General features: G+C 36.6%; 1 protein-coding gene across 5 annotated transcripts in view; it reads left to right on the forward strand.

Moving 5' to 3' along the window:
* Positions 1-20,395, forward strand: part of TLK1 (tousled like kinase 1) — a 149,118-nt gene extending 128,723 nt beyond the window's left edge. For 4 of the 5 annotated variants that reach the window (XM_081814198.1, XM_081814197.1, XM_081814199.1 and 1 more), the window contains 9 exons: positions 558-655; positions 2,961-3,042; positions 7,363-7,454; positions 7,539-7,628; positions 7,779-7,948; positions 8,424-8,559; positions 11,277-11,388; positions 12,261-12,368; positions 18,627-20,395. In XM_081814198.1, coding sequence (XP_081670324.1) covers positions 558-655; positions 2,961-3,042; positions 7,363-7,454; positions 7,539-7,628; positions 7,779-7,948; positions 8,424-8,559; positions 11,277-11,388; positions 12,261-12,368; positions 18,627-18,803 — 1,065 coding nt within the window. In that variant the 3' untranslated portion in view covers positions 18,804-20,395. The remainder of the gene's footprint in view (positions 1-557; positions 656-2,960; positions 3,043-7,362; positions 7,455-7,538; positions 7,629-7,778; positions 7,949-8,423; positions 8,560-11,276; positions 11,389-12,260; positions 12,369-18,626) is intronic. The other variant, XM_081814201.1, reaches the window with a different exon arrangement.
* The last annotated feature ends 6,934 nt before the right edge of the window (positions 20,396-27,329 follow it).

Here is a 27,329-nt window from a genome sequence, read left to right on the forward strand (position 1 = left end):
TCTCTAAGATTGCAGTGGGATTTATCCTGAGTGGTCAGATTGTGTGTGTGTGTGTGTGTGTGTGTGTGTATTTCAGACATTGTAAGGTCTAGAAATAATCAGTGGTTCTGTCTTCTTCCTTTCTTCCTTTTTTGACTATTGTAAAATACCTTCATTTGTTTTGTATTATTAAATTATTCCCTCTTAAATTAAAATTGGGATGTACCAGAAATAAAACTTTCATCTCATTTTGTATTATAAGTCAACCTCAACTACCTTGCAGTCATTTTCAGTTTAAATATTCTAAAAATAGATTTCTTGTAGTACAGAATAAAACTCAGCATCTCATTAGGTATAGATTTTTATGTGGAGGATGGTTTCTTGAAATAGGCTTTTGCCTTACTTATCTCTTTCCATCTTTCAGGCATTGAAAAGTGCACTTTGGTCTTTTAACTCAGTGGTACTTTATAATATACTATTCTTCCCGTCACTGTATAAAATTGATGCATGGGTAAAAATATCTCTTTTTATATTGCAAATAAATTGAGCTTGTTATAGTCCCCTCTCTTCATTTTCAGGAAGAGGCAGAAATCCAGGCAGAACTTGAACGTTTGGAAAGAGTCAGAAATCTTCACATTCGAGAGCTCAAAAGAATAAATAATGAAGATAATTCGCAGTAAGTCATTATTCATATTTTACAGTTTTACGTGATAAAAAGTTTTTTCTCTCCGTGGAGAGCATAAACACAATATTTCTGTGTTGGGGGGCCTTCTCAGAACACTTAGAAAAAGATCCAAAGTCCTTCCCATATTTTCAGAAGGCCTTGTATGATCTGGTCTCTGGCCACCTCACCAACCCCATCTCTGTCATCCTCCCCTCATTTATATCTTGTACACAAGCCGGCCTCCTCGAACATGTTTATTTAGCACATTCCCATCTCTGGACTTCCGTGCTTGCCATTTCCTCTACCTGAAGTGTTCTTCCTCTAAATATCTGCGTGGCTTATTCCTTATTTCACTCCAAATGATCGAGAGAGGCTGTCCTTAGGCCACCCTGTATAAGATAGCAGTTTTTGCCTCACTCCATCCCTTCTCTCAGTATCCTTGCCTTGCTTTATTTTTTCATAGCATTTATCACTACCTGGAATTACAGATTTATGTTTCAGTTATTATTGTCTGTCTCCTCACATTAGAATGTAAGCTACATGAGAGCACAGACTTAGTTTTATTTTTGCTATATCCTCAGAGCCTAGACCAGCGCCTGGCACATGCTAGGCCCAAAATAAATATTTGTTGACTGAATACCAAAGTTAATATTACAATAGTGAAGGAGAAATTATTTCAGCTAGCAGTAGTTCAGTAAGCCATAGTTGAAATTATTTCAACTAGCAAGATTTATGCAAAAACTGTAGAAGAAATAGAAGTTTAAGTTATAGCCTCTGTCCTTATCCTTGCTTATCAAAATGAATGCTATAGATATTAAATGCTAAAGGAACTCAAAAGAGGAGAAAATAACTGAGGACTGGTGGGAGCTTTATGAAGAAGACAGAAATTAAGCAGCAAGGCACTACTTGGATTTAATTGACGTAAAGGAGAGGAAGAGTGTCTTTTTATACTTTATAAGACTTGTGTCATTTAAAGCTTCATGACCTAATACGAATGTCGCAATTGGAAATGGCCAGTTTCTCTTATGAACTATAAATATTTTGCTTAAAAGAAGGCCTATTCATGATCATTTGTTTATGTATAATTCATAAATATACAGATCCTTCCTGTGCATAAGGTGAATGAAATAATATATTTATGGAATAACCCAAAATGTACCAGATGAAAATTCTAATTAAGCGGATAGGACAAAACTAATTTATCAGTTGTCTCTTCTGAAAATTATGTTCAAACTTATTTGTGGATATGACTTAGTCCACTTGATGAAAATTAAGTGAACTGTTATAGCTTTACATTTCACTTTAAAAGTAAACAGAGGAGTGCCTGGCTGGCTCAGTCAGTAGAGCTTGCGACTCTTGATCTTGGGTCGTGAGTTCGAACCTCACGTTGGGGGTAGAGTTTACTTTAAAAAAAAGCAAAAACAAAAACTTAGCAGAAACCTCTTTTATTAACAAGTTCTTTAAGAAAAGAAATTGTCAAAGCTATATTCAATTGATTTTGAATGAAATAATATATTTATACCTGGAATTAATAAAGCTATCATCGTTTTTGTTTTTGTTTTATTTCAAGAGTGCACATTTTGGAATCACATTTTTCCGCTAAGCCCTGTCATGTATTAACTGTTGACCTGAGCAAGTGACTTAACTTTTCTGTGCAGTGGTGCCCTCATCTGTAAAATAAGAGATAGTAGCAACGCCTACTTCATATGGTTGGCTGAGAAATAAATGAGTTAATACATATGAATGCTTAATATATAGCAGGAGCAATAAATGTTACATAGTAATGAGTATTATCTGTGAGAGATTTTCTAAGTTTCTTTTTAAAGCTTTCATTTTTTCATTGGGAATTGAAATTTTATTTATAGAAGTTCAAAGAGTAAAATTTAATCATGCATGAAGGCCAATTTATACATATAATTATTTTTAATCATATGTCAGTACTACTGTAAAATCTTGATTAACCGTACTCCCAATATAAAAGTGTATTTTTCCATGGGAAATAATTCCTACTGAGTAGTTGTGGGATTTCATAAAGCTCTTAGAAATACAATAGTTGGTAAGTCTTTATCAGAGTGCTATTGGTTATTGAACCTGAATGTTCAGCTAAATGTTAAGTTTAATGAACACCAGAGAGTTCAGATTGAAAATAGTCATGCAGGTGGAGAGCAAAGAGCAGTATAGGATGGAACTCAAAATTAGCAGAAGAGTAACTGAGAAAGAAATAGCTCAAAGTAGAAGAGAGAATGGAACTTTACTGTGGAAGGAAACTTTTTTATGTGTTTTTATGTGCCTAAGTATCTTTTTCTCCCATCTTAAGGTTCAAAGATCACCCAACGTTAAATGAAAGATACTTGTTACTTCATCTGCTTGGTAGAGGTGGCTTTAGTGAAGTGTATAAGGTAATATAGACTTTTTTTCTGTTCTTACACTAAAATAGCAAAGATATAGGAGTACATGGTTAAGAAGTACTTGTGTTTTATTGATTCATTTTATGATTTTTTGACTGATTTTTATGTCCCAACTCTCATTACAAAAGAGCCTGATGGCTTATGTTGTCTTATCTCGAGTGGAGAATCTCCTTGCGTCACACTGATATCTGGTACCTCATTACTAGCAGCCAGTCCGATACAAATAACGCTCATTAGAATCAAGAGAGGCAAGTAGCCATTTAATATAGTACATCTATGGAAAGATTGTACCCCTTAATTTAAACGTGTCACAAGTCTTACATGTCTTGAATTTACCCAAATCTCTACCTATTTTAAGGCCAGTGTTTCTTAAATGCACCTGTATAAATGTAGAAAAGTTTTTAGTCACCATGTTCAGTGTTTTGTATCTTCTCTTTTTTCACTTTACATTGTATCTTTCTGCCCAGCCTTTAAATTGTGTAGTTCTGGGGCGCCTGAGTGGCTTAGTCCATTAAGTGTTGGACTCTTGATTTCTGCTCAAGGTCATAATCTCAGGATCATGGGGTTGGGCTTAATGCTCAGCGGGGAGTCTGCTTGTCCCTCTCCCTCTGCTCCCCCCCCCCCAACTCACACACACTCTCTCTCAAGTAAATAAATAAATCTTTAAAAAAAAATTGTAGTTCCTAAAGTCTTTTATCATTCTATATTCTCCTTTTCAAATACAGGTTTCCCCAGCTATCCAAAAGTAGAGCATTCCAGTGAGACCATTCATAAGCCAAAACGGTATAAAGGGAAGTGTATCCCCTGCTTTACGAAGTTTGTGTGAGGCCTCTTCACTTTTTTACGAAAGACCTACATTAGTGCCTGTTTTTCCTAACTGAAAGAAATCCAGAGGGTTTTCACTCTTAAAAAAAAAAAGCCATTATTGTAGCAGTGTACATAATATCCATCCTACACTTTCCTTCTGAGCTCCATACCTCCTGTTGGTATACATGACTTAGTCTTTTTACCTCACATGGATGCTTCATATGCATCAACTCAGGTTGCTTCATCAACTTCATATGCTTCAAACTCAGGTCTGACACAGAAGTTATCTTCCTCTTCTCCAAAACTTTTTCTTCTAACACTGCAGCCTCCCACAGCAATACATCCATCTGTCCATTCCCTCAAGTGAAAAACCTAAGGCCATCCTTCGCTCCACCTTTTCTGTAACTTCCTTTCCTCAACATAAAACCAGTCCCTGGTGCCCACTGCTAACTTATATCATTAAGCTCTCAAGTCCAGCAGTGTGACCCTTCCCTCTCTCTCTTAGCTTAAGGCCTCCTTGTCTCTTATTTGCATTGCTCCCTGAGCCTCCTAGCTAATCACCTTCTTTAGGGCTCATTGAGTTTCTCCAGTTTATTGATGTATGCTGCAGCTGGAGTGGCCTTTTTATAAAATGCAGTCTGATCATCTCACTCACCTACTTATAAGCCCCAGGGGCTTCCCATTTGCTCTTAGTTAGGATGAAGTCTTATTAAAGGTTGTACCCTCACCTTAAATTTAATTCCTGTAGAAGACTTCCCTGTTGGTCTCCCTTTTATAGCTCTTGTTCACACTTTGTGCTTTGTTTTGTTATGTATTAGTATAGTTAGTGGTTAAGAGCTTGGGTTCTAAAGCCAGATAGGCTAGGTCTGAATACTAACCAGTACTGATTACTGTTTACTAACTGTATATACTCGGGCTTAGGACTTACCATCCTCTGCCTCAGTCTTCCATCTGGAAATACTAACAGTGCCTACATCATAGGATTGTTGTAATGATTTTTATTTTTTTTAAGATTTATTTACTTATTTTTGAGAGAGAGAGCGAGCAGCAGGGAGGGACAGAGGGAGAGAGAAACTCCATGCTGAGCACAGAGCCCTTCGCAGGGCTCAATCCCAGGACCCTGAGATCTCGACCTGAGCTGAATCCAAGAGTCAGACACTCAACCAACTGAGCCACCCAGGCGCCGCGGGTTGCTCTAATGATTCGATGAGCTATATCACAGGAACATTGGTGCTTAGCAAATGTAAGCTCATCAGACTATTCTTAGAAATCCTGACAGTGAGGCAAGGACTGTGCCTTTTTAGTTTACTGAAGACAAACCTGGATTCTAATTCTGAGTCTGGGAAAAAATAATGGGATTTGTACTCAGAAAACTTCAGTTCTGATCTTTGTTCAGCTGTGAGCCATTTTGTTTTTGTTAAGTTGGACAAGCATTAAACATCATGGGTCTAACCTTCCTCACCCATCAGGAGTGATCTGTGAGCTCTCTTCCAATTCCTGGTTCTCTGATTCGAGTAGTAGTTCCTTCTCAAGCACTTAATGGTTCAAGGAGGCTTACTCAGGCCACAAAGTAGAAAAGATCATACGGCATTGCTCACTGTGGATCTAAAAATCACCAAAAGTACAGTTAGCACTCACTCGGCCTTAAAGTTAGTTGCCCAGCTTCTGAGCTTTTTGTCATGACCTTTCTTGACAGCCTTCTGCCACTGCCCTATAGTATTTGCACTGTTTCTAATACCACAGATAGCTGCTAAGAGGGGCATTTCTTTTTGAAGAAAGGGCTTATATAGGAAATAAAAAATGCAGATTGGGGCCTAATAACTGTTCAGTACTGACCTAAATACTAAAGACCACTTTCTCCAACCCCTTTAAAGCCTTTTCATGGTTGCCAGGTTCACTGGGAAACAAAGCAGATTGTGAGTCAAAAAAATACAGACTTTTATCTACACCAAGGTGGAAAATATTGAATCAGTTGCTCAGTAATTGACCATATTAGCCTTATGGGAAGGGTATACTTTACTCACCTAATCTTGGGAGAAAGATGTGTCATATATAAGTCAATATATATTGATAATTTTTATGAGTGCACTTAAAATTTTATTTTCTATTATCCTTTATGCTTTTTTGCATTCTCACATGAACTTTTTAATCTTTTCTCTTTAAGCTTTTAATAATGTAATTAGCAAATGTTTAACACTTTATGTGGTTTACCCCATTTAATCCTCTCAACAACCCAAACTTTATAAATGAGACTGAGGCTAAGAGAGGGTATTAGCACAGAGTTCTCTGTAGCTAATAAGTTTATGACTCCAAAATGAATATTCTTAACTACTGCATCCTATATTATTTCTGATCTTAGGCTTTTATAATTTTGTGACAGTTTACCTTTCTTTTTTTTTTTTATAAGGATTTTATTTATTTATTTGAGAGAGAGAGAATGAGAGACAGAGAGCATGAGAGGGAGGAGGGTCAGAGGGAGAAGCAGACTCCCTGCCGAGCAGGGAGCCCGATGCGGGACTCGATCCAGGGACTCCAGGATCATGACCTGAGCCGAAGGCAGTTGCTTAACCACCTGAGCCACCCAGGCGTCTGTGACAGTTTACCTTTCTTGTTTATTTTTAGGTTACCAGTTGATGGGGGGGAGTAGAGATTGGGGACCTTCTTTCTAATATGTAAATTTTCAGTGTTGTTTTTGTTTTGTTTTTTTTAAAAGGGGCTCCTTTGTCTGTAAATCACAGCAGAACCAAAATTACTAGATCTCTCTTAAATGACATTCAAGTGGTTTTTTTTTAGATTTGTAAATTACCTGACACCTTAAAAGAATACTGATCATTCTTAATTTTTTTATGTAAGAAATAGGCTGATGATTCAGACAAACTAGTATAAAACCTCTGTTTTTGAGACAGCCAGTAAAAATTGAAGACAAGTTGGATATTAGAAGAGATTTTAAGGAATTATTATTGATGTAGATAGGTGTGATAATGATGTATGGTTATGTTTGAACAGTTTCATAATCAAAGTTTAGAGTTTAGAATTTTTTAAACAGTTGGAAATCGTTACGAACTTGTTTAAAGAAGTGGGGAGTTGCTAGGAAAGGTAGAGGAAAAAGTTTTGCTCTATCCAGCCCATAAAAAACACACTAAAGCCCTCTCTTTGTTGGCTGCTTACTGCTTTTGCCACTGTAGAGGAGCCAGATCCATATTAAAAAAAACAAATAACAGCTTTATTGTTTTATCTTGATTCAGTATATTGGCATTTATGAAACCTGAATGTGAAAATTCACATTAAAGTTTTCTCTGATGTATACGATGGGATTTGTATCTTGTTCCCAATAATAAATGTGTTGTTAAACTATGTATAATCATAGCAGAGATGATCACCAAAAACTGTAGTGTATATTCTAATTTCATATTGCTATAAAAATTATCACCAAATTTGTTTTTTAAATCTCTTTAGCTATTCAGTTGGTCTTTGGTCCTAACTCTTCTATGCCTTGAATCCTAGGCTTTTGACCTCTATGAACAAAGATACGCTGCTGTGAAGATCCACCAGCTTAATAAAAGCTGGAGGGATGAGAAGAAGGAAAACTACCACAAGTAAATAGTAATACTTTCTGGTTTTTATCAAGTGAAAATACATTTAATAGTCATGGAGAATAAATATACTCTCTCTTCCTGTAGACATGCCTGCAGAGAGTATAGAATACACAAAGAACTGGATCACCCTAGGATAGTTAAACTCTATGATTATTTCTCCTTGGATACAGATACGTAAGTGAATATAAGGATTTATATTTAACAAAAATTTGTTTGCTTTTGCTTTCCTTATTCTGTAATGATGATATATTCTTCATTTCATCACTGTGATTAGGAATTATTGGATAATGTTTTAGGTCTAATTTTTTCTCTTCTTCATTGTAGGTTTTGTACAGTATTAGAGTACTGTGAAGGCAATGACTTGGATTTCTATCTGAAGCAACATAAATTAATGTCAGAGAAGGAAGCTAGGTCTATTGTAATGCAAATTGTAAATGCACTAAGATATCTCAATGAAATCAAACCCCCTATTATACATTATGATCTTAAGCCAGGTAATTAATAAAATTTGTCTAAATTTTTTAAGCTCTAAAGACTGTAGTTTTTATTTATTTATTTATTTATTTTTAAAGATTTTATTTATTCATTCATGAGAGAGAGAGAGAGGCAGAGGGAGAAGCAGGCTCCCCGCAGAGCAGGGAGCCCGATGCGGGACTCGATCCCAGGACCCTGAGATCATGACCTGAGCCGAAGGCAGACGCTTAACCATCTGAGCCACCCAGGCACCCAAGACTGTAGTTTTTAAAAGTCATATTAAGTTATCTGAAAACCTGCTTTTTGGTGCAGTTTATTAAAGTCAGTGGAATACTAGAAGAATTTAAAATGCCCATTGAATCACATTTTAAAATTATATTTTAAATTTACATTTTTTAAATATATATCTGTTCCCCCAATGTCAGCTAAAGTAGTAAATATAATGTTTTTCATCTATGTATCATTAAAAAAAAAAACTTTATATTTTGTTCTTAGGAAACATCCTTCTGGTAGATGGCACAGCATGTGGAGAAATCAAAATCACTGATTTTGGTCTATCCAAGATCATGGATGATGATAGCTATGGTGTAGATGGAATGGATCTAACTTCTCAAGGGGCAGGCACTTACTGGTAAATGTATAATTTAAAATATTGAAATTGTCTAGATTACTTTTTATGAGTTTAGTTTTTATTTTCATATATCTTTGAGATTACAGTGGTGAGGGTACTAATATGAAGTTTGAGTCAAGAGGGAGATTACTGTTGTCAGTCTTCTTTTCTCGTCGGATCTTAACTGTAAATATCAGCAAAGTGAAGGGAGAAGAACTTGGCATTGGCAAGTGACTTAAGTGTCTGTTAGCCAGGAATTCCTCACATGGAGAATCATGGATTTTCTTCTGTATGTTCAAGTGATGTTTATCATCACTAAAAATACTTGTATGAAGATCACATCCTGACTATTACAAGCAGTAGCCATAAGCATGAAGTCCTCTCTGTAGAGGTTCTGTGGTGGCAGTTTATATTGGAGATGGAGGTTTTGTTGATCATGCATGGGAAAGAAGTTTGGAATATTCTTAGTCTTTGGACTTGGCTCTCAGAAATCCCTTTTCATAACTTCATACATATAAACTCTAGATAGAACTGTAGATTCACAGGTCTAAGTCTGAATGAATGTCATTCCCTTCAGAGTACCTAGGTTTTGACAAAAATCACTTGCAGTGTGAATTTTCAAACTTACTGTCAAATTCACTTGAAGTAGAGAATATAGACTATAAAATTTCAAAACAAACTTAGTTTAGCAAAAGGAGTAAGATTGTAATTGGAGAGATAACTGTACTCAACTTGATTGAACAAGATGGAGATGTGACATTAGGGTTTCTGGAACAGTCTTCGCACAGCTTAGGCACATAAGAACCAGTTCCACAAGATGCCCTTGGTCTGTATGAACTTTTCATGAACAGGGATTAGTCATGTTCATGTGTTCTTTTAAAGCCATTTTACTTTCAAATTCTGCTTGTAGCATTTTCTAGGAATATGAGTAAGATAATAGATCATGGATTTTTCAGCCCATATTTAAAGAAAATTGTCATTCAAACTAGTAACCCCCTAAAAGTTGGTATCCTCAATCAGTAGTCTTCAGACTTTTAGCAGCAAGTCTCCTTCAGAGAGCTCTGGATTCCATGGAAGATAGCTTAAAATAATAGATCATCCTTCCTCTGCAGAGACTCCCACTATATTGTTTCCCTCGCACTCTGGTTTTGCTTGTGGAGGGCTGGGCAAGGAGATTAACCTCTGACAGGTGGGCTGGAGCATTTCCATGTAGTAACCTGGAATGTACTTCCCATAGAAACATGTTTTGAAAAATGGTTCATTTCCTACAGTCATAGTAGCTTTTTTAGCTTTATATTTGGTAAAGTGGGATGTCCTGTACAGTCTTGCAGGAATACATGTAAACTATTTGTCAGTATCACTTAGAAGAAAATCAGTTTTGTCCCTCATTCCGTCTCAGGTCTCAAATGCAGTCATTCACTAAATCCTGGTGGTCATTTCTTCCCAAATAGCTCTGGTGTCTTTCTTAAAATTCCTCTCCTTGCTTACAGCTTTTTGTCTCAAGAGACAGTGTAGCATAGTGTTTAAGAGCCATTCTTGTTTCATAAATCTACACAAAATATATACTTTTATTCATAAAACAAATCTGGCTTTTTACTTGATTTGGGGGGTAGGAAAGGATTTACATTACAAATGAGTTTTTGGTCATCTTTGGTGGTTCTATTTCAAGAAGTTTTTTTTTCTTTTAAGAAATCTGTGCATATCTTGCTGAAATTTAAATGATTTAAGCATAGTATAAAACTAAAGGAAAAGAATTAGATTCCCATTTAGCTGTATTATTCCTTTTCAGGATTTTATAGTTTATCTAAATTTTAGAGGTGGGAGATGCTTGCATCCCTGCTGGATCTTTCTATTTAAAACCTAAGGTGTGACAAATTTATTTTTACCTATCCCTTATATAAAATTATGAACTTACAAATAGCACTTAAAAGTAGAAAATGGTATTTTTGAATACTTAATATATTTCAGATGCTGCTAGGGTTCAAAAACTGCACAGTGAATGATAAGAGCTCCTTGAGCTGCTCACAGTTTAGAGTGATTTTAGTTTAATACCGTAATAGAGGTACCATAATATCTGCTAGTTACATGGGGAAGAAGCAAAACTCAGCCTAGAGGGAACAGAGGTCCAGTCAGTCTTAATGAAGAAAAAAGGTACTCACCAAATGAATTAGAGTGGTTAAGGAAGGCATTAGAGATGATCATATTAAGCAGCATGCGGGGGCAGGGAGGTAGTGTGGGGAACCAAGTGAATGGTCTTTGCTGAGCCAGTTGCTTCTAGATTAGAATGGGTCTGTGTTACAAACAAGAGCTATGAGGGCTTACCTTGGCAGTGCATGATGTTGCAGTTTTCTAAACAGAAGAACCAGCTGGTCAGATATGTGTTTTAGGAAGAGAATTGCTTACACTTTGAACACAGGTGAAGGGGCATGGGAGATCATTTATAATTGCTTACTTAAATTAGAACATTATAATTTCTACTGATAATATATTACCTACAGAAATGAAAAATGTTAGTATATGTAATACACATACATAATACGTATGTGTTGCATACTTTATCACGAAGTTGTATGTCAAATGATACAAGGATGTAAATGCTGCAAAAGTTTGATTTTCATTCATGAAAGTCCTAAGGTTTTGTGTATGAGTATTCTGAGTGTTCTGAAAGTATGTTTAGAAGGCTTAAATTACAGATTGTTAATAGTATCCTTTCCTCTTTTCTCCCCAAAAAACTGTAGGTATTTACCTCCCGAGTGTTTTGTAGTTGGAAAAGAACCACCAAAGATTTCCAACAAGGTTGATGTGTGGTCAGTCGGCGTCATTTTCTTTCAGTGTCTTTATGGTAGAAAGGTAAGTTAAAGTGTGCAAGATTCTGTTCTATGGAGAGAAGTTGAATTTTCCCTCTTAAATGTAAAGTTTAATTAACTTGAAGTCAGTGTAGAGCCTTCTAAGGAAAGCCAGGCCTTTGTTCCTTGCTAAAATTTTCATGGATCAGATTCTTTTAATGTCACAGCAGCTTTCTTGATCTGCTTTTTGCCCCCCCCCTTAAATAAAAGAAGAAACTATCAATTGTGCTAACATTTTCTGCTCTTAGGGATACTGAAGCCAAAACACTTTACCTCCCCCACTCCTACCACCCCCCCCAACATACTCAGGCCTGGGCATAGCATCCCCTTGTGCTTCCTCAGGGAAATTCCATCAAATTTAGTCTTAATTCTTCCCAAACCTCTTCCCACACCTCTCTTTATTTTGAAGTTAGAGCTACAAGCTGCCATAGATACCTTCCAACCCCTTCATCAATGTAAAGAGAGGGGTTAAGGGACTTCTCTGGGAAGTAGCTTCAAGTTAGGAACAACCCAGAGCTGTCAGTGAAGGAGTGTACCGTGTTCAAAGTATTTTATTCTTTGGAATTTTCACAGATGTTTCCACTGCTTCTTACTTTTTTAATCATATTTCCATTTTTTAAACAGTCGTAATAAATTTTTAGATTTTTTTTGTATTTTTATCTTAAATATGTTGCAACAGCATTATTTTCTGTGCTATTTGCTATGTTGAGGATTGGTTAGATGGGCTTACTCAGCCTTCTATCAGTTATAACCTTGTTTCCATGAGAATGCATCCCAAGTTACAAATAACTAAGAAGATTTTTTAGAACACAAATCATTTATATTTTGGATTCACTGATAATTACTCTGTTTTCTAAACTTTTTTTTTTTTTTAAGCCATTTGGTCACAATCAATCACAACAAGACATTCTTCAAGAAAATACAATATTAAAAGCCACAGAAGTCCAGTTCCCTGTAAAACCAGTTGTAAGCAGTGAAGCAAAGGTATTACATTTATGTAAATAGGTTTTGTGAAGTAATTTCGTAAATTGTGCTTAAAGTAAGTACAGTTGACTTTTGAACCACATGGGTTTGAACTGTACAGGCATTATTGTGAATTTTTTTTTTTTTTTAACAGTACAATACTGTAAATGTATTTTCAAGATTTTCTTAACATTTTCCTTTCTCTAGTTTACTTTATTAAAAGAATACAGCATATAATACATATACAAGATATGTATTACTCGAATGTTTATGTTATCGGTAAGTCTTCCAGTCAACACTAGGCCATTTGTAGAGTTGTATTTGGATTTTCAACTGCGCCTCTAACCCCCCACATTGTTCAAGGGTCAGCTGTACTTATTAATAAGTAAAGTAAAAGGGATTGCTGCCACAGTAAAATCTGCCCATTAGGTCTTTGGTTTTCATCTTTTAAAGACCCAAATACACATCAGTTTGCTTTGAAAATTAGGGGAAAAATCACAAGACCTTTATGTTTTATATATCAGCTTATGTTAATATTGAGATATTTAAGTATACAAGAAGTAAGAAAGTAGTAATAACTACTATTTAGTGATTATGTGCCAAGCATTGTGTTGATACTTTAACAGCCTTATGAGGTATAGATCAGTATCTTCATTATTCCCATTTTATAAGGAAGCCAGTTAATCATATGAGCTAGTAAACAGCAGAGCTGTGGCCCAGTTTTCACTCTGGTAGACTCCAGAATTCACTGTTGACCTTATGCTGCCCTACAGTAGCTCTTGAGAAAGCCTGACCTCTTCATCCCCTCTGCTTCCATGTAGCAGTCTGTGAATCAATGATGAATGGCTTCCTGTAGTTCTAATCCATCTGTCTAGTAACATGGAATAGCATTTGTAATTAATAGCAAAATGTTTATGGTACTTACTATCTTTCCACTTTCATCCTCTTGGCCTTTTACATTTGTATTTTCACTCCTGCTTTGTTACACTCATCACAAAGCTCATTTCTCTGTGATCCCTGTTGGAATCTTCTCCTTTTTAAACCCTATGAAATTCCTAAGAAAAACACATGAAGTTCCCATTTTTTTCTGGTATGACTAGCCTAGGCCATAAAGATAATTCATAAGCAGGCATTATATAGTTTCTGTATTTTTAGAATGTAGATAAGCACTGCAAGATATTGCCAGTGATTGAGGTCATAGTGACCTTCAGAATTGAAAATCTACTGGTTTTATGGTCTGGTATTTCATTTTGTCTGTTATATCTTAATTGGCTTTAGCAAGTTATTTGGATGACTTTTAGAAGATAAAAGAACATCACATATTTTTCGTAAGGTAAATATGGCTCCTTAAAAAGAACTTGACAATGCTACCATCTAAATTTTGTCTTCCTTTTCTATCTGCAGCATCGGTGGTAACAGAAACTAAGTAAATTAACTAACAGATATGACCAGGAATGAGTATATAGTGCCAAAAAGAAGTAGGCCTCTCTGGCTCTAGCCTTAAACTCTTCATAGGCACCACAATCACAGATCTGGGAGGCAGAGGGGCACATTGTTTTTTGTGGGCTTTTGTATGTGTTGTGTGTGTTGTTTTTTTTCCCCCCAGACCTCGTCCTTACAGAATACACCTTTACCAAGTACCTCCACTGACCTGGTGGTGTGGGCATCTTAAGTACATTTACTCCTTGTAGGCTTCCTCATCTCGCTGTCAGCAGGTTTTCATCTTCTCAGACTCTGCCTTTAACAAAATCAGTCACTCTTGATTTTTTTTCCCCTCCATCTTAAATTTCAAAGACCACTCTGAAAATGATTAAGACCTAAGGATTCAGAAAGATTTTTGATAAATATTAGTAAGCTAACCAAGGAGAAGGATAAGAAGAGCTAGGTTTGTTTTTAGAGAAAAAATTACTTATAATGAATTTCAAACGAAGAAGGTGTAAAATACTTTTTAATGTGATTAAGCTTTGATTTTAAAGTTATGTATCTTAGTTGTAGTTTTCCTGCAGTGCTTTTAATTGATGAATATATGTGGAAGTTAGGAATTTCAAGACAAGCTAAAGTTATTTCTACTGTAAATAAAGGAAATGATCAGTTAGCCCTTGCAAAAATTCGGTATTATATATATTATTTATATAGAGAGAGAGAGTGAAAGAAGCCAGGCAAAAGAACATAAGCTGTAATTCCACTTAAGTAAAGTTCACTCAACTACAGTAGATGTCAGGGTAGTGAGGATCCGGCTAGGTTGGGGGCAGAGCCAAAGCCTAGACGGGCAGGGCATGAAGAGATTTAGGAGGTTCTCATTCTGGTTGCCAGCTACATAGAGTTGCTTTGTGTGCTGTTAAGTACACTTACGATTTGTGTACCATCTGTTAGATTTTTATTTTTTAATACAGAGTGAAGGACAATATATAAGAATCAGTTTGAGAAGGAAAAAAGATACTGATTATATTCCATTATTTAGTTTTTCCAGTAGTTACACACAATATCAACCTAAAAAACCTCAGAAGTATCACTTCAGTGTTCCCTTCATCTTAAGAAATTCATTATGCTAAAAAGGAAAAAAAAAAATACGGCAAAAAAAAATGGCATCATACCCTCTAGCCAAAGTACACAGACAGTAAAATGGAATGAGTGTGGGAGGGTTGTTTTAGCAGAAGAAAAATTCTAGAAGTCTGGAATTATATAAGGAGAACTGCAGCTTTCTGTAGTCAACATAGTATTTGGAAGTTCTTGCCAGAGCAGTTAGGCAAGAAACAGAAATAAAAGGCATCCAAGTTGGAAAGGAAGAAGTAAAAAGGTCACTATTTGCAAATGACATTATATATAGAAAACCCTAAAGACTGTGCCCAAAACTGATAGAACTAGTCAACAAATTGAGTAAAGTTGCAGGATACAAAAATCTGTTGCATTTCTATACACTAATAAACTATCAGAAATTAAAACAGTCCTATTTACAGTTGCATCAAAAAAAAAAAAACCCTAGGAATAAATTAACCAAGGAGGTGAAAGATGTGTACTCTGAAAACTAAAACATTATGAAAGGTATTGAAGATAATGCAAATAAATGGAAAGATATTCCTTGCTCATGAATTAGAAGAATATTAAAAAGTCTATACTACCCAAAAATTGAATGCACTCCCTATCAAAATTCCAGTGGCATTTTTCACAAAAATGGATCACCCAATCCTAAAATTTGTATGAAACCACAAAAGACTGAATAGCAAAAGCAGTCTTGAGAAAGAACAACAAAGCTGGAAGCATCAAACTCCTTGATTTTGAACTATATTTCAAAGCTGTAGCAATCAAAACAGTATGATATTGGCATAAAAACAGACAAATGAGTAGAACAGAATAGAGAGCCCAGAAACAAACCCATGCATAGATGGTTGATTATGACAAAAGAGCCAAGATTATAGAGTGGAAAAAGGACAGTCTCTTCAATAATTGATGTTGGGAAAACTGGACCACTGTCTTAAACCATACACGAAAATAAACTAAAATGGATGAAAGTCTTGAATGTAAGACCTGAAGCCAATAAAGTGGAAGAAAATGTAGCCATTAAGCTCCTTGTCATCAGTCTTGGTGAGGATTTGTGGATCTGACACCAAAAGCAAAAATAGACAAGTGGGACTACATCAAATGAAAAACCACCTGCCCAGCAAAAGAAACCATCAAAAAAATGAAAGGGCAACCTACCAAATGGGAGAAAATATTTGCAAATCATAGCTGATAAGGGGTTAATATTTAAAATATATAAAGAGCTTGTACAACTCCATCGCAGAAAAACAATCAAGGGGCACCTGGGTGGCTCAGTTGGTTAAGTTTCTGACTCTTCATCTCAGCTCAGGTCCTCATCCTCAGGGTCATTGGTTCAAGCCTCACGTTGGGCTCCACACTGGGCATGGAGCCTACTTTAAAAAAGAAAGAAAAGAAAATCTGATTTAAAAATGAGCAGAGTATCTGAATAGACACTTCTCCAAAGACAAATATGGCTAACAGGTACGTGAAAAGGTGCTCATCGTCACTAATTAGGGAAATGCAAATCAAAATCATAGTGAGGGGGCACCTGGCTGGCTCAGTTGGTAGAGCACACAACTCAATCTCAGGGCTGCAAGTTTAAGCCCCATGTTAGGTGTGGAGCCTACTTTAAAAAAATAAAAACCACAGTGAGATACCACTTCATACCTGTTAGAATGACTATTTAAAATAATAATAATAGGGCGCCTGGGTGGCTCAGTTGGTTGAGCGACTGTCTTCGGCTCAGGTCATGATCCTGGAGTCCCGGGATCGAGTCCCGCGTCGGGCTCCCTGCTCAGCAGGGAGTCTGCTTCTCCCTCTGACCCTTCCCCTCTCATGCTCTCTCTATCTCATTCTCTCTCTCAAATAAATAAAATCTTTGAAAAAAAATAAAATAAAATAATAATAATAGGGGCGCCTGGGTGGCTCAGTTGTTAAGCATCTGCCTTCGGCTCAGGTCATGATCCCGGGGTATTGGGATCAAGCCCCGCATCGGGCTCCCTGCTCCACGGGAAGCCTGCTTCTCCCTCTCCCACTCCCCCTGCTTGTGTTCCCTCTCTCGCTGTGTCTGTCAAATAAATAAAATCTTTAAAAAAATAATAAAAAATAAAATAAAGATAAGAAATAAGTGTTGGCAAGGATGTGGAGAACAGGGAACCCTTGTGCACTGTTCGTAGGAATGTGAATTGGTTTGGCCACGGTGGAAAACAATATGGAGGTTCCTCAAAAAATTAAAAATTTAACTACCCTATGATCAGTAATTCTGCTTCTGTGTATTTATCTAAGAAAAGGAAAACACTAATTGGAAAACATACCTGTACCACCAGGTTCATTGCAGCATTATTTACAATAGCCAAGTCTATGGCCATACCACCCTGAACGCGCCCGATCTCATCTGATCTCGGAAGCTAAGCAGGGTTGGGCCTGGTTAGTACCTGGATGGGAGACAATCACCAGGACATGGCAACAGCTAAGTGTCCATCAGTGGATGAATGGCTCAAGAAAATGTGTATATATACAATGGAATATTATTCAGCCATGAGAAAGAAGGGTATCTTGCCAGTTGCAACAACATGGATAGACCTTGAGCTCATTACGCTAAGTGAGATAAGTCAGAGAAAGATACCATATGATCTCACCTGTATGTAGAATCTTATTAAAAAAGAAAAAAAAAAAAACCCCAGGTTCATGAATACAGAGAACAGACTAGTGGGCGTCAGGGGGTGGGAGATGAGCGAAATGGACAAAGAGGGTAAAAGGTACAAGCTTCCAGTTATAAAATAAATCATAGGGATGTAATGTACAGTATGGTGACTATAATTGGTAATACTATATATTTAAAAGTTGCTATGAATAGATCTTAAAATTTATCAAAAAATTTTTTGTAACAGTGGTGATATTAACTTATAAATAATAAGATATCAGTACAAATATCTAAGTTGTACACCTAAAACTAACAGTGTTATAGGTCAGTTATACTTCAGTTTTTTAAAAATAATTACCATGTCATCCAGCAAGTCCAGGGATCAAACAGGTATTTATATGCCATTGCTCACAGCAGCATTATTCATAGTAGCCAAAAGGTAGAAGCAATGCAAATGTCCATCAACAGATAAATGGATAAACAAAATGTGGTATATACATGAAATGGAGTATTATTCAGCCTTAAAAAGAAACGAAATTCTGATGCATGCGACTACATGGATGGCTCTTAAACATTATGCTAAGTGAAGTAAGCTATACACAAAAGGACAAATATTGTATGATTCCACTTACAGAATAGTGGTTACCAAGTGCTGGTTGAAGGACGAGTGAGGAGTTGTTTAATGGGTACAGAATTTCAGCTTTTATTTTGGATATTGGATAAGCTTTGGATGATGAAAATGATGTGGAGATGGATAATCTTGATGTTTCACAACAAGGTGAATGTACTTAAAATGTCACTGAATTGTACACTCAAAAAGTAGTAAAATGCTAATTTTTATTCTTGGAATAAAATTTTTAAAAAATGAGATGCACCTTTCCTTAATGCACCTTAAATGGTAGCAGTAATCATTTTAGACTATAAAGTGAAAAACTAAGGGCTGTGAGTTGAGTTGAATTTGGAGTAAGAACTTTATTGCTACAGAATTTTAAAAGATTTGAATGCTAATGAAATGAAATATACTTACTATCTTAAATGTATTCATCCTTCTACGGGAGTCAGCTGACTGATGTTTAGAAGGGGCAAAAATTTTAATTTCTGAACTTTTCCTTTTTAAGGCCTTTATAAGACGCTGTCTGGCCTACCGAAAAGAAGATCGGTTTGATGTGCACCAACTGGCAAATGACCCATACCTTCTCCCGCATATGAGAAGATCAAATTCTTCAGGAAACTTACACATGGCTGGGCTTACAGCATCCCCTACACCCCCTTCTTCAAGCATAATTACTTACTGATTTTCCTCCAAAATTGGCATGATATCTTTGAATTGCTTCCAGATACACACTTGAGTTTGAGAGCATTTGATTGTTTTCTGTTGTTTCCTTTTTCACACAGGACATGGTTGAAAACTATTTGTGAACTGAAGTTCTTCATAGCGTCATTTGTATGAGAGTGGATCATGGACAATGAATAAAATGTACACTTTTGACTATGACCTTGAACAGTGAAGGATGACTGCCTGTTGCACAGAAACAGGAATACCATGTTAAGAAAAATTGTTTGGGGGAACACTGTAAATAACGTTTATAATACTTAAATACATTTGGTTGTTTAACTAGAGAGTTCTAATATGAAGGGTAGTTTTTCATTATTTAAAAACCCATGGAAAAAATATTTCTAACACAAGAACTATAGTGCCTGGATACATTCTTCAGCATTCAGCAGTTAATCTGCTGAAACCAAAGTAAGAACTGAATGACATTTGTGTTTTATAGAATGTGAGAGTTAGAATCTTTGGACTTTGGACAGTTAGATTTTGTCACTTGCCTATTCTGGCTTTTACCAAGTTGTACCTCAAAACCGCGTGTCCGTTTTTGTTTTTTTTTTTTTTTTCCACTAGTCATATTAACAGGAGAGCTGTTATGTCTAGATACTTTACACCTTTGACAAATGAGCTGCTTGTTTTAAAAATCAGTTGAATTCACTAAATATCTCTGGTGTTTTCAACATGTTTGAATTAAGATATTTTCCCTTTGTTACCAGGCCTTGTTCATAAACAAGTGACAGTATGTAACCAAATGCAGATCAGACCAGTTCTATGCAGGATAATGATAAATTCCCTTCTAGCTCTATTGTAAATTGTTGTACAGATGTTGTATTACAGTTACCAGTTTCAGCAGCTTATTCTTGTACAAATGTTTAAAAATATGGCTTTTCTAATTGGATATTGTATTTTTTTTAAGTCTTCTTGAAGGCGCTTTAATTGCTGCTAAATGATGTTGCTTCTTTGCTAAAAAAATCTAATGACCTCCTTAAAGGTGCAAGTTGACTGTACGTATGTCATAGAGAGATATTAAAGGCTGGCATTCATTAACAATCAAGGCATGTAAAAATGATCCATCTTGGACATATAGGGTTCACTAAATCAGATTCTTGGGTTCTAGGGCTGGGGAGCACATAGATAACTAGATTTATAAATTGTTCATGTTTATCCTACGTTTCTAGAAGGTTCTTACCAGAAAGGTGAGACGGTCCCCATAAATAAGTTTCTTGTGGTTTGTACAGATTTGTTAAAATGTGAACATTTTCTAACTGCCTTGTATGGTAGAAACCATTATTTTTCAGGATGTTATATTTTACTCCTGTAAGAATTATTTGTTACATTCATAATGCTGATACTTACATGTAAGTTGTCCATGTTGCCGAAAAAGGAGGTGATAACCACAGATTCTCCTTAATATTGTACAGTTAAACTGTGGCTCTTATTTCTCATGTTGCAAGCCATTTTGTTTCATTGTACATATAGACACATTGTCTCTTTAAGATGCTGCTGAAATTGTAGAGAATGTAGCCAAAACAGTAATAAACAATGACAGTTAAAATTTAAGGACTATGAAAATTACATTTCAAGGGAGCTTTGAAGATTTAGGATATTGACTGACTAGGCTCCTTAAGAATCAGCTCCATAAATTCTGTAAGTATACTTCAAGACAGGTATCAAGTGCTTCAAGCTGTTAAAGTAAACCTAATAATCGTTATCACTGGGTAAGTAACACACAGCGCTGTGAGGAGTGGCCTCAGGGCTATACCTGCTCTTCTGTAGATTAAGATAGAAATCCTGTTTTTCAAAAATATTGATATGGTAATGAAATGTTAGCATTAATTGAGTGCTTTAGGTGCTGCCTACAAATTTTTCAGTTTTGTTGTTTGAGTTTTCATCTTTACAAATCATTAAGTACTGTGTCCATACAGTACTTGTCATTTAAAGTCCTGCATTAAAAGAAAATGCTCGGTTTTTAAAAATTTCAGTGAGATACACAGTGGACATGTACATCTAACACTAGGTGGAATAAGTGGTGTAGACTAAGTCACTGCGTTACCATACTCTTTTCAAATGAATGAAAATGACTGCTAGTGTGGAAATGCAGGAAAACAAGCCACAGCAGGAAACTGCTTCCCTGGTTTCCAAAGATGTATACGAGGTAAATCAACTTAGACACCTACGTTTTCCCCAGTAAATGCTATAGACTTTGGGTCATAGGCCACTAACCCAACAGGTACAAGATGACTAACAGAGCCAAACTGAATTATTTACTGCTCCCTTCACATGGGAAATGGGGGTCTATTGCTGAATAATTTCAGTCACTGGCTATCTTTGGCTCTAATATCTTCTGAAGCTTACATTGGTTTTGGTCTCCTGAATTCTGTCCTCAGAATTAAAGCATGTCTTCTTTCCCTAAGACATGAGCCAACGGTCTCCCTTTAGGAATCAGCACGGATGCAAGGTAAAATATACAGTTTTTGCATATAATTTAAACATCTTTCTTTAAGGTGATTTAGCTGTAGTGTATGCATGTTGAGAGGACGTGTAGAAACCACTCTAGTAATTTATAAGTCGGGAGTTGAGTAGATTTTTGGTTTTTGTTTTTCAAAAGTAGAGTCAGGTTTATTTTCTTACTGTCCTCCTCTTCTGCTAACAAAACTCTTTCAGTTTAAATGGTACATAAAATGTGAACACATATTCTACAAATACTTTATAACATGAAGCCAAAATGATGGAGAGTTTCAGCGAAACATTTAAAGACTATATTGTTCGTTTTGCTGTTCATTAACTTATTAAATACAATGTTGATTGACATGAGATGTTATTAGCTATGTTTTAGTGCTAATTGTAGACAGCAGTCCTTTTAGCTTAAGAATTTAATTACGTTGCTGTTTGAAATGTGAAAAATTTAGCCTTATACCTTGATACCGACAGGTCTTTCTCCAATCCCACTTTAAATTTTGACATGTTATCTGATCGTTAAGTACAACTGAACTTAATGTTCTGAAGGCTTAATATAATTCAAAAAGTGCTTTAGCAGCTAATTTTTAAGATTCAGCTGGGAAGATGGTGTTATACAAAGATCCTGAATTCATCCCCTCCCATGAGCATTCCAAGTCTACTGCTACATATGGACCATTTCCCTCTGAAAAAGGTCTGAAAACTAGATGAACTGCTCTCTACAACAAAAAATATAAAGGACCACATTGTGACGGGTAGGAGAGGCAGAGACAGTCTCAAAATAAAACAAAAAAAACCCAGTGTGGCAACACATTAGGGAGAGATCGCACTAGAGTGGTGCTTCTTCAGGAGGAGCAAAGGCTTGGTGTCCTACATTGGGCACTCCAGACCCTGGGGTCTGCATCTGAGAGACAAGCCACCAGAACATTTGGCCCGGAAAACCAACAGGGCTGACCTGTAGGAGGTGCTAAAGTGCTACAGGAAACAAAATCACTGCTTAGAGGGCTTGCATGTAATTTGGCTCACCCTGAAACCCAGTGAAAAAAGAGCAGCTTGAAAAGCACTTAGCAGTAACCCACAAGCAGAAAAGGATATCGCAGGTGCAGAGGTCTTCCCTGAGGAACAAGTGGTTCAAGCCCATTGGGCATGCCCTCCCTGTCCTTGGAATCTGCACCAGGAAGATAATCCCCCATAACATCTGGCTTTGCAAATCAGCTGGATTTAACTGGGAGAGTGAGAGGAAACCAAGTCCCTGCTCTTAAAGGGCCAGTGCGCTGTAACAGTCCAAGACCCAGCACAGAAGCAGCATATTGAAAGCGCCTGGGTTAAGAGGGGTTCTGTGGTCTAATGGCTAGTAGTCTGGACTCTGAAAAGCACCTAGGTTATTATACATGAAGGAGATTTATTGACTAATTTTAAGGCAAGTGACGGACACAGATCCGTAGGAACTTTCTCCTGAAAGGGCAGCACTGATGGGCACAGTTTTTCTTGCCCAATCGTGGCATTCCCCTGTAGATCTGACCCACCCAACCCACCTCTCAGTAGGCGCCCCTCCAAAGTAGCTATCACCTCACCACAGCTGGTAGTAAGCCTTGGTCAGGACTGGCTCCCTTTTAAAGTACCTCTGGCCCCAGAGATGGAGGCAGCCCTGCCTATCAGCACATCTACAAAAATCACTGCAGGGCCTTGCAACCACCCTCACTGGGAGTTAGCCTCACCCCTCAGCATGCCCACAGAAGTCAGTGTAGTCACACCTGAAGGGTACATGCAGCCCCTCCCACAGGGGAGACCTCTAAAGCCACTCATTCTGGTAACCATGGGGGAATTGTGTTTCCGGAGCTGACCGGACACCAACATGTGGATACCTCCCAAACCGGAACATGGAGCAGGCCTATGGTAGTATATAGAAACAAACACGGCCAGACAAAAGGAGACCGACCGGTACCGTCCAAATGTAAGAACAAGACAAAAACCTCAAAAAGTTAAAATGGAGATAAGCAATCTACCTGCTAAAGTAATGGTCATAAAGGCGCTCACAGAACTTGGAAGAGTAGATGAACTCAGAACTTCAACAAAGGGGTAAAAAATACTTTAAAAGAATGAGCTGAATAATACAATAACTGAAATGAAAAACACTAGGGGCAATCAACAATAACAATAACCTGGCAAGGTTATCATTCAGAATTGAGGTGAATTTGAGTCTTGAGACAAGACTCAAAAGAGTTTAACACCACTAATTGGCCTTCAAAGAAATGCTAAATGGAAAGAAAATGCAATAAGAAGAAAATTATGAAAAAATTCACTAGTAAAAGCAAACTCCTAGTAAAGGTAGTAGATCACTTATAAACCTAGGATAAAGCTTAAAAGACAAAAGTAGTAAAATCAACTATATCTAAAACAGTTAAGAGACAAAGGATGTAAAATGTCAAATTATGGGGGTGGGGGGGGAGTAAAAAAGACACTCTTAAAATGTGTCCAATCTTGAACATCTATCAACTTTAAATAGACTGCTATATACATAGGGTGCTATATAGGAACCCCATGGTACCACAAACCAAAATCTGATTTTAAAAAAAAAATCCAAGCATAAGAAAAAATCAGCAAATAACAAGAGAAGAGAAAGGAACAAAGAACTACAAAAACCAGAAAGCAATTAGCAAAAATGGTAATAAGTACATAACTACCAATAATTACTTTAAATGTAAATGGACTAAATGCTCCAAAGACATGAGACTGCATGGATTAAAAAAAGAAAAAAAAACAAGACCCATTTATATGCTGCCTACAAGAGATGTACTTCAGGGCGCCTGGGTGGCTCAGTTGGTTAAGCGACTGCCTTCGGCTCAGGTCATGATCCTGGAGTCCCGGGATGGAGTCCCATATCGGGCTCCTTGCTCAGCAGGGGGTCTGCTTCTCCCTCTGACCCTCCCCCCTCTCATGTGCTCTCTCTCTCTCAAATAAAATCTTAAAATAAATAAATAAATAAAGAGATGTACTTCAAATCCTAAAGGCAGAAACCAAAAGTAAAGGGGTGGAGAAAGATATTTCATGCAAATGGAAGCAAAAAAAAAAAAAAAAGGCCAGGATAGCAAAACTTACATCACATGAAGTAGACTTTAAAGTAGAGACTGTAATAACAGGCAAGGGCATTACATGATGATAAAGGAGTCAATCCAATAAAGATGACATAAACAAGTATATGTATCTGCACCCAACATTAGAGCACCTAAATATATATAAGACAAATATTAAAAGACATAAAAGGAGAAACTGATAGTAATATAATAGGGGACTCTGACACCCCCCTCACATCAATGGATAGATCATCCAGACAGACAAATCAATAAGGAAAGAGTAAATGATAAATTAGATCAGATGGACTTTACAGACATTACAGAACATTGAATTTGAAAACAGCAGACTACATTCTTTTCAAGTGCATATGAAACATTCTCCAGGATAGATCACATGTTAGGTTACAAAACAAGTCTCAATAAATGTAAGAAGTTGAAATCATATCCAGCATCTCCAACCATAATGGTATGAAAATAGAAATCAAAGAAAAACGGGGGGGGGGGGGGAAACACAACCTCATGGAGGCTAAAAATGCTACTAAACAACCAGTGGGTCAATGAAGATACCAAAGAGTAAATTTAAAAAAACAGACGAAATACAAATTCCAAAATATTTGGGACACAATAAATGCTGTTCTAGGAGGGAAGTTTATAGTGATAGACCTATCTCAAGAAACAAGATTCTCAAATGATCTAACCTTATCCCAAAAGGAACAGAAAACAAAACAAGCCTATAGTTGAAGGCAGGAAGTAATAAAAACCAGAAAGGGTTTGAGAATCTCCTTCTGCTCCCAGAACGTGCCTGAGATTGACACTCAGATCAATCAGGGTTTCAGTCTCCTGCTTGGCACCGTAGCTTAACCTGTGGTCTCTTCAGAATGCCCAAAGCCTTGTTTCCTATCACCTTAGACTGCAGACCAGTCTAGAAAAGCCTATGGGAGAGTAGCATTTAAATAAAGGGGGGGAAAGTATTTCTTTGTTTCAGTGTTGGAAGATTTTTGTTGTTATTCTCCCTTGTTCCTGAATCCTATTCTGATCCTCAACCACATTTACAGCAATATAATTAGTGTTAAAGTAAGGTGTTACCCATCAAGAAATTGCCAGTCTTTATAGTTGAATAAATAACAACTGTGTAATGTTAAAAAAATAAAAATCAATGTGGAAATAAGTGAAATAGAGAAGAAAAGGACAATATAAAAGATGAAACTAAGAGTTCTTAAAAAAATAGGACATAAATGTTTAGGCAGATTTATCAAGAAAATGGATTCAAAATCAGATGAAAGAGCGGTTATAACCAACTCCACAGAAAGGATTATAAGAGACTACTATAAACAATTATAGGCCGACAATTTTACAACCTAGAAGACATGGATAAATTCCTAGAAACATACCATCTGCCAAGACTGAAATCAGGAAGACAAAATGAGAACAGGCTAATTACTAGGATATTGAATCAGCAGTCAAAAACCTCCCAACAAACAAAAGTCCGGGACCAGACAGCTTCAGAGGTGAATTCTACCAAACATTTGAGAAACAGTTAATACCTATCCTCAAACTATTCCAAAAATTAGAAGAGGAAGAAAACAGATTCTATGAGCCAAGCATTACCATGATATCAAAAGAAGACAAACTACAAAAAAGAAAATTATAGACCAGTATTCCTGATAAACACAATTGCAAAATTCTCAACAAAATACTAGTAAATTAGACTCAACAAAAAATTAAAAGGATCATTCACCACGATCAAGTGGCATTTATTCCATGGATGCAAGGATGATTCAATGTCTGCCAATCAATCAGTGTGATACACCACATTAACAAAGTGAAGGATAAAAATCATTTGATTATCTCAATAAATGCAGGAAAAGCATTTGACAAAATTCAACATCCATTCGTGATAAAACCTCTCAGCAAAGTGGGTACAGATGGAACATACCTTAATATAATAAAGGCCATATATATAAAAACCCATAGCTAACATCATACACAATAGTGAAAAGTGGGAAGACCAGGAAGAAGACAAGGAAGCCCACTCTCACCACATTCATTCAACATAGTATTGGAAGTTCTAGTCAAAACAATCAGACAAGAAAAATAAGACATCCAAATTGGTAAGGAAGAAGTTAAACTGTCACTATTTGCAGATGACATGATAGTATATATACAAAACTCTCAATACTCCACCAAAAACTACTAGAACTAATAAATGAATTCAGTAAAGTTGCAGGATACAAAATTAATACACAGAAATTGCTTGTGTTTCTATACACTAATAACTAGCAAAAAGAAATTGAGAAAAAAATTTCACTTACAATTGCATCAAAAACAATAAAATGCATAGGAATAAATTTAACCAAGGAAGGGAAACGTACTCTGAAAACTAACACACACTGATAACACAAATGGAAAAATAGCCCTTGCCCACGGATTGGAAGATTTAATATTGTTAAAATGTCCACACTACACAAAGCAACCCACAGATTCAGTGCAATCCCTATCAAAATACAAATAGCTTTTTTAACAGGACTAGAACAAACAATCCTAAAATTTGTAAAGAACCACAAAAGATCCCAAATAACCAAAGCAATCATGAGGGGAAAAAAAAGAAAAAAAGCTGAAGATATCACATTCCCAGATTCCAAACTATACTACAAAGCAATTCAAATCAAAACAGTGTGGTACTGGCCCCCAAATAGCACACAGATCAGAGGGACAGAGTAGAGAGCCCAGAAATAAAGCCACACTTCTATGTTTGATTCATCGACAACAAAAGAGGCAAGAATATAAAACGGGGAAAAGATACTCTCTCCAATGAATGGTATTGGGAAAACTGGCTAGCTACATGCAAAAGAATGAAACTCTACCACTTTCTCACACCATGTGTAAAAATAATCTCGGGACGCCTGGGTGGCTCAGTTGGTTGAGCGTCTGCCTTCGGCTCAGGTCACGATCCCGGGGTCCTG

This window comes from Leptonychotes weddellii, chromosome 3, assembly GCF_054177405.1.
Source record: "Leptonychotes weddellii isolate Sample4059 chromosome 3, ASM5417740v2, whole genome shotgun sequence".
In the NCBI taxonomy this organism is placed as follows: Eukaryota; Metazoa; Chordata; class Mammalia; order Carnivora; family Phocidae; genus Leptonychotes; species Leptonychotes weddellii.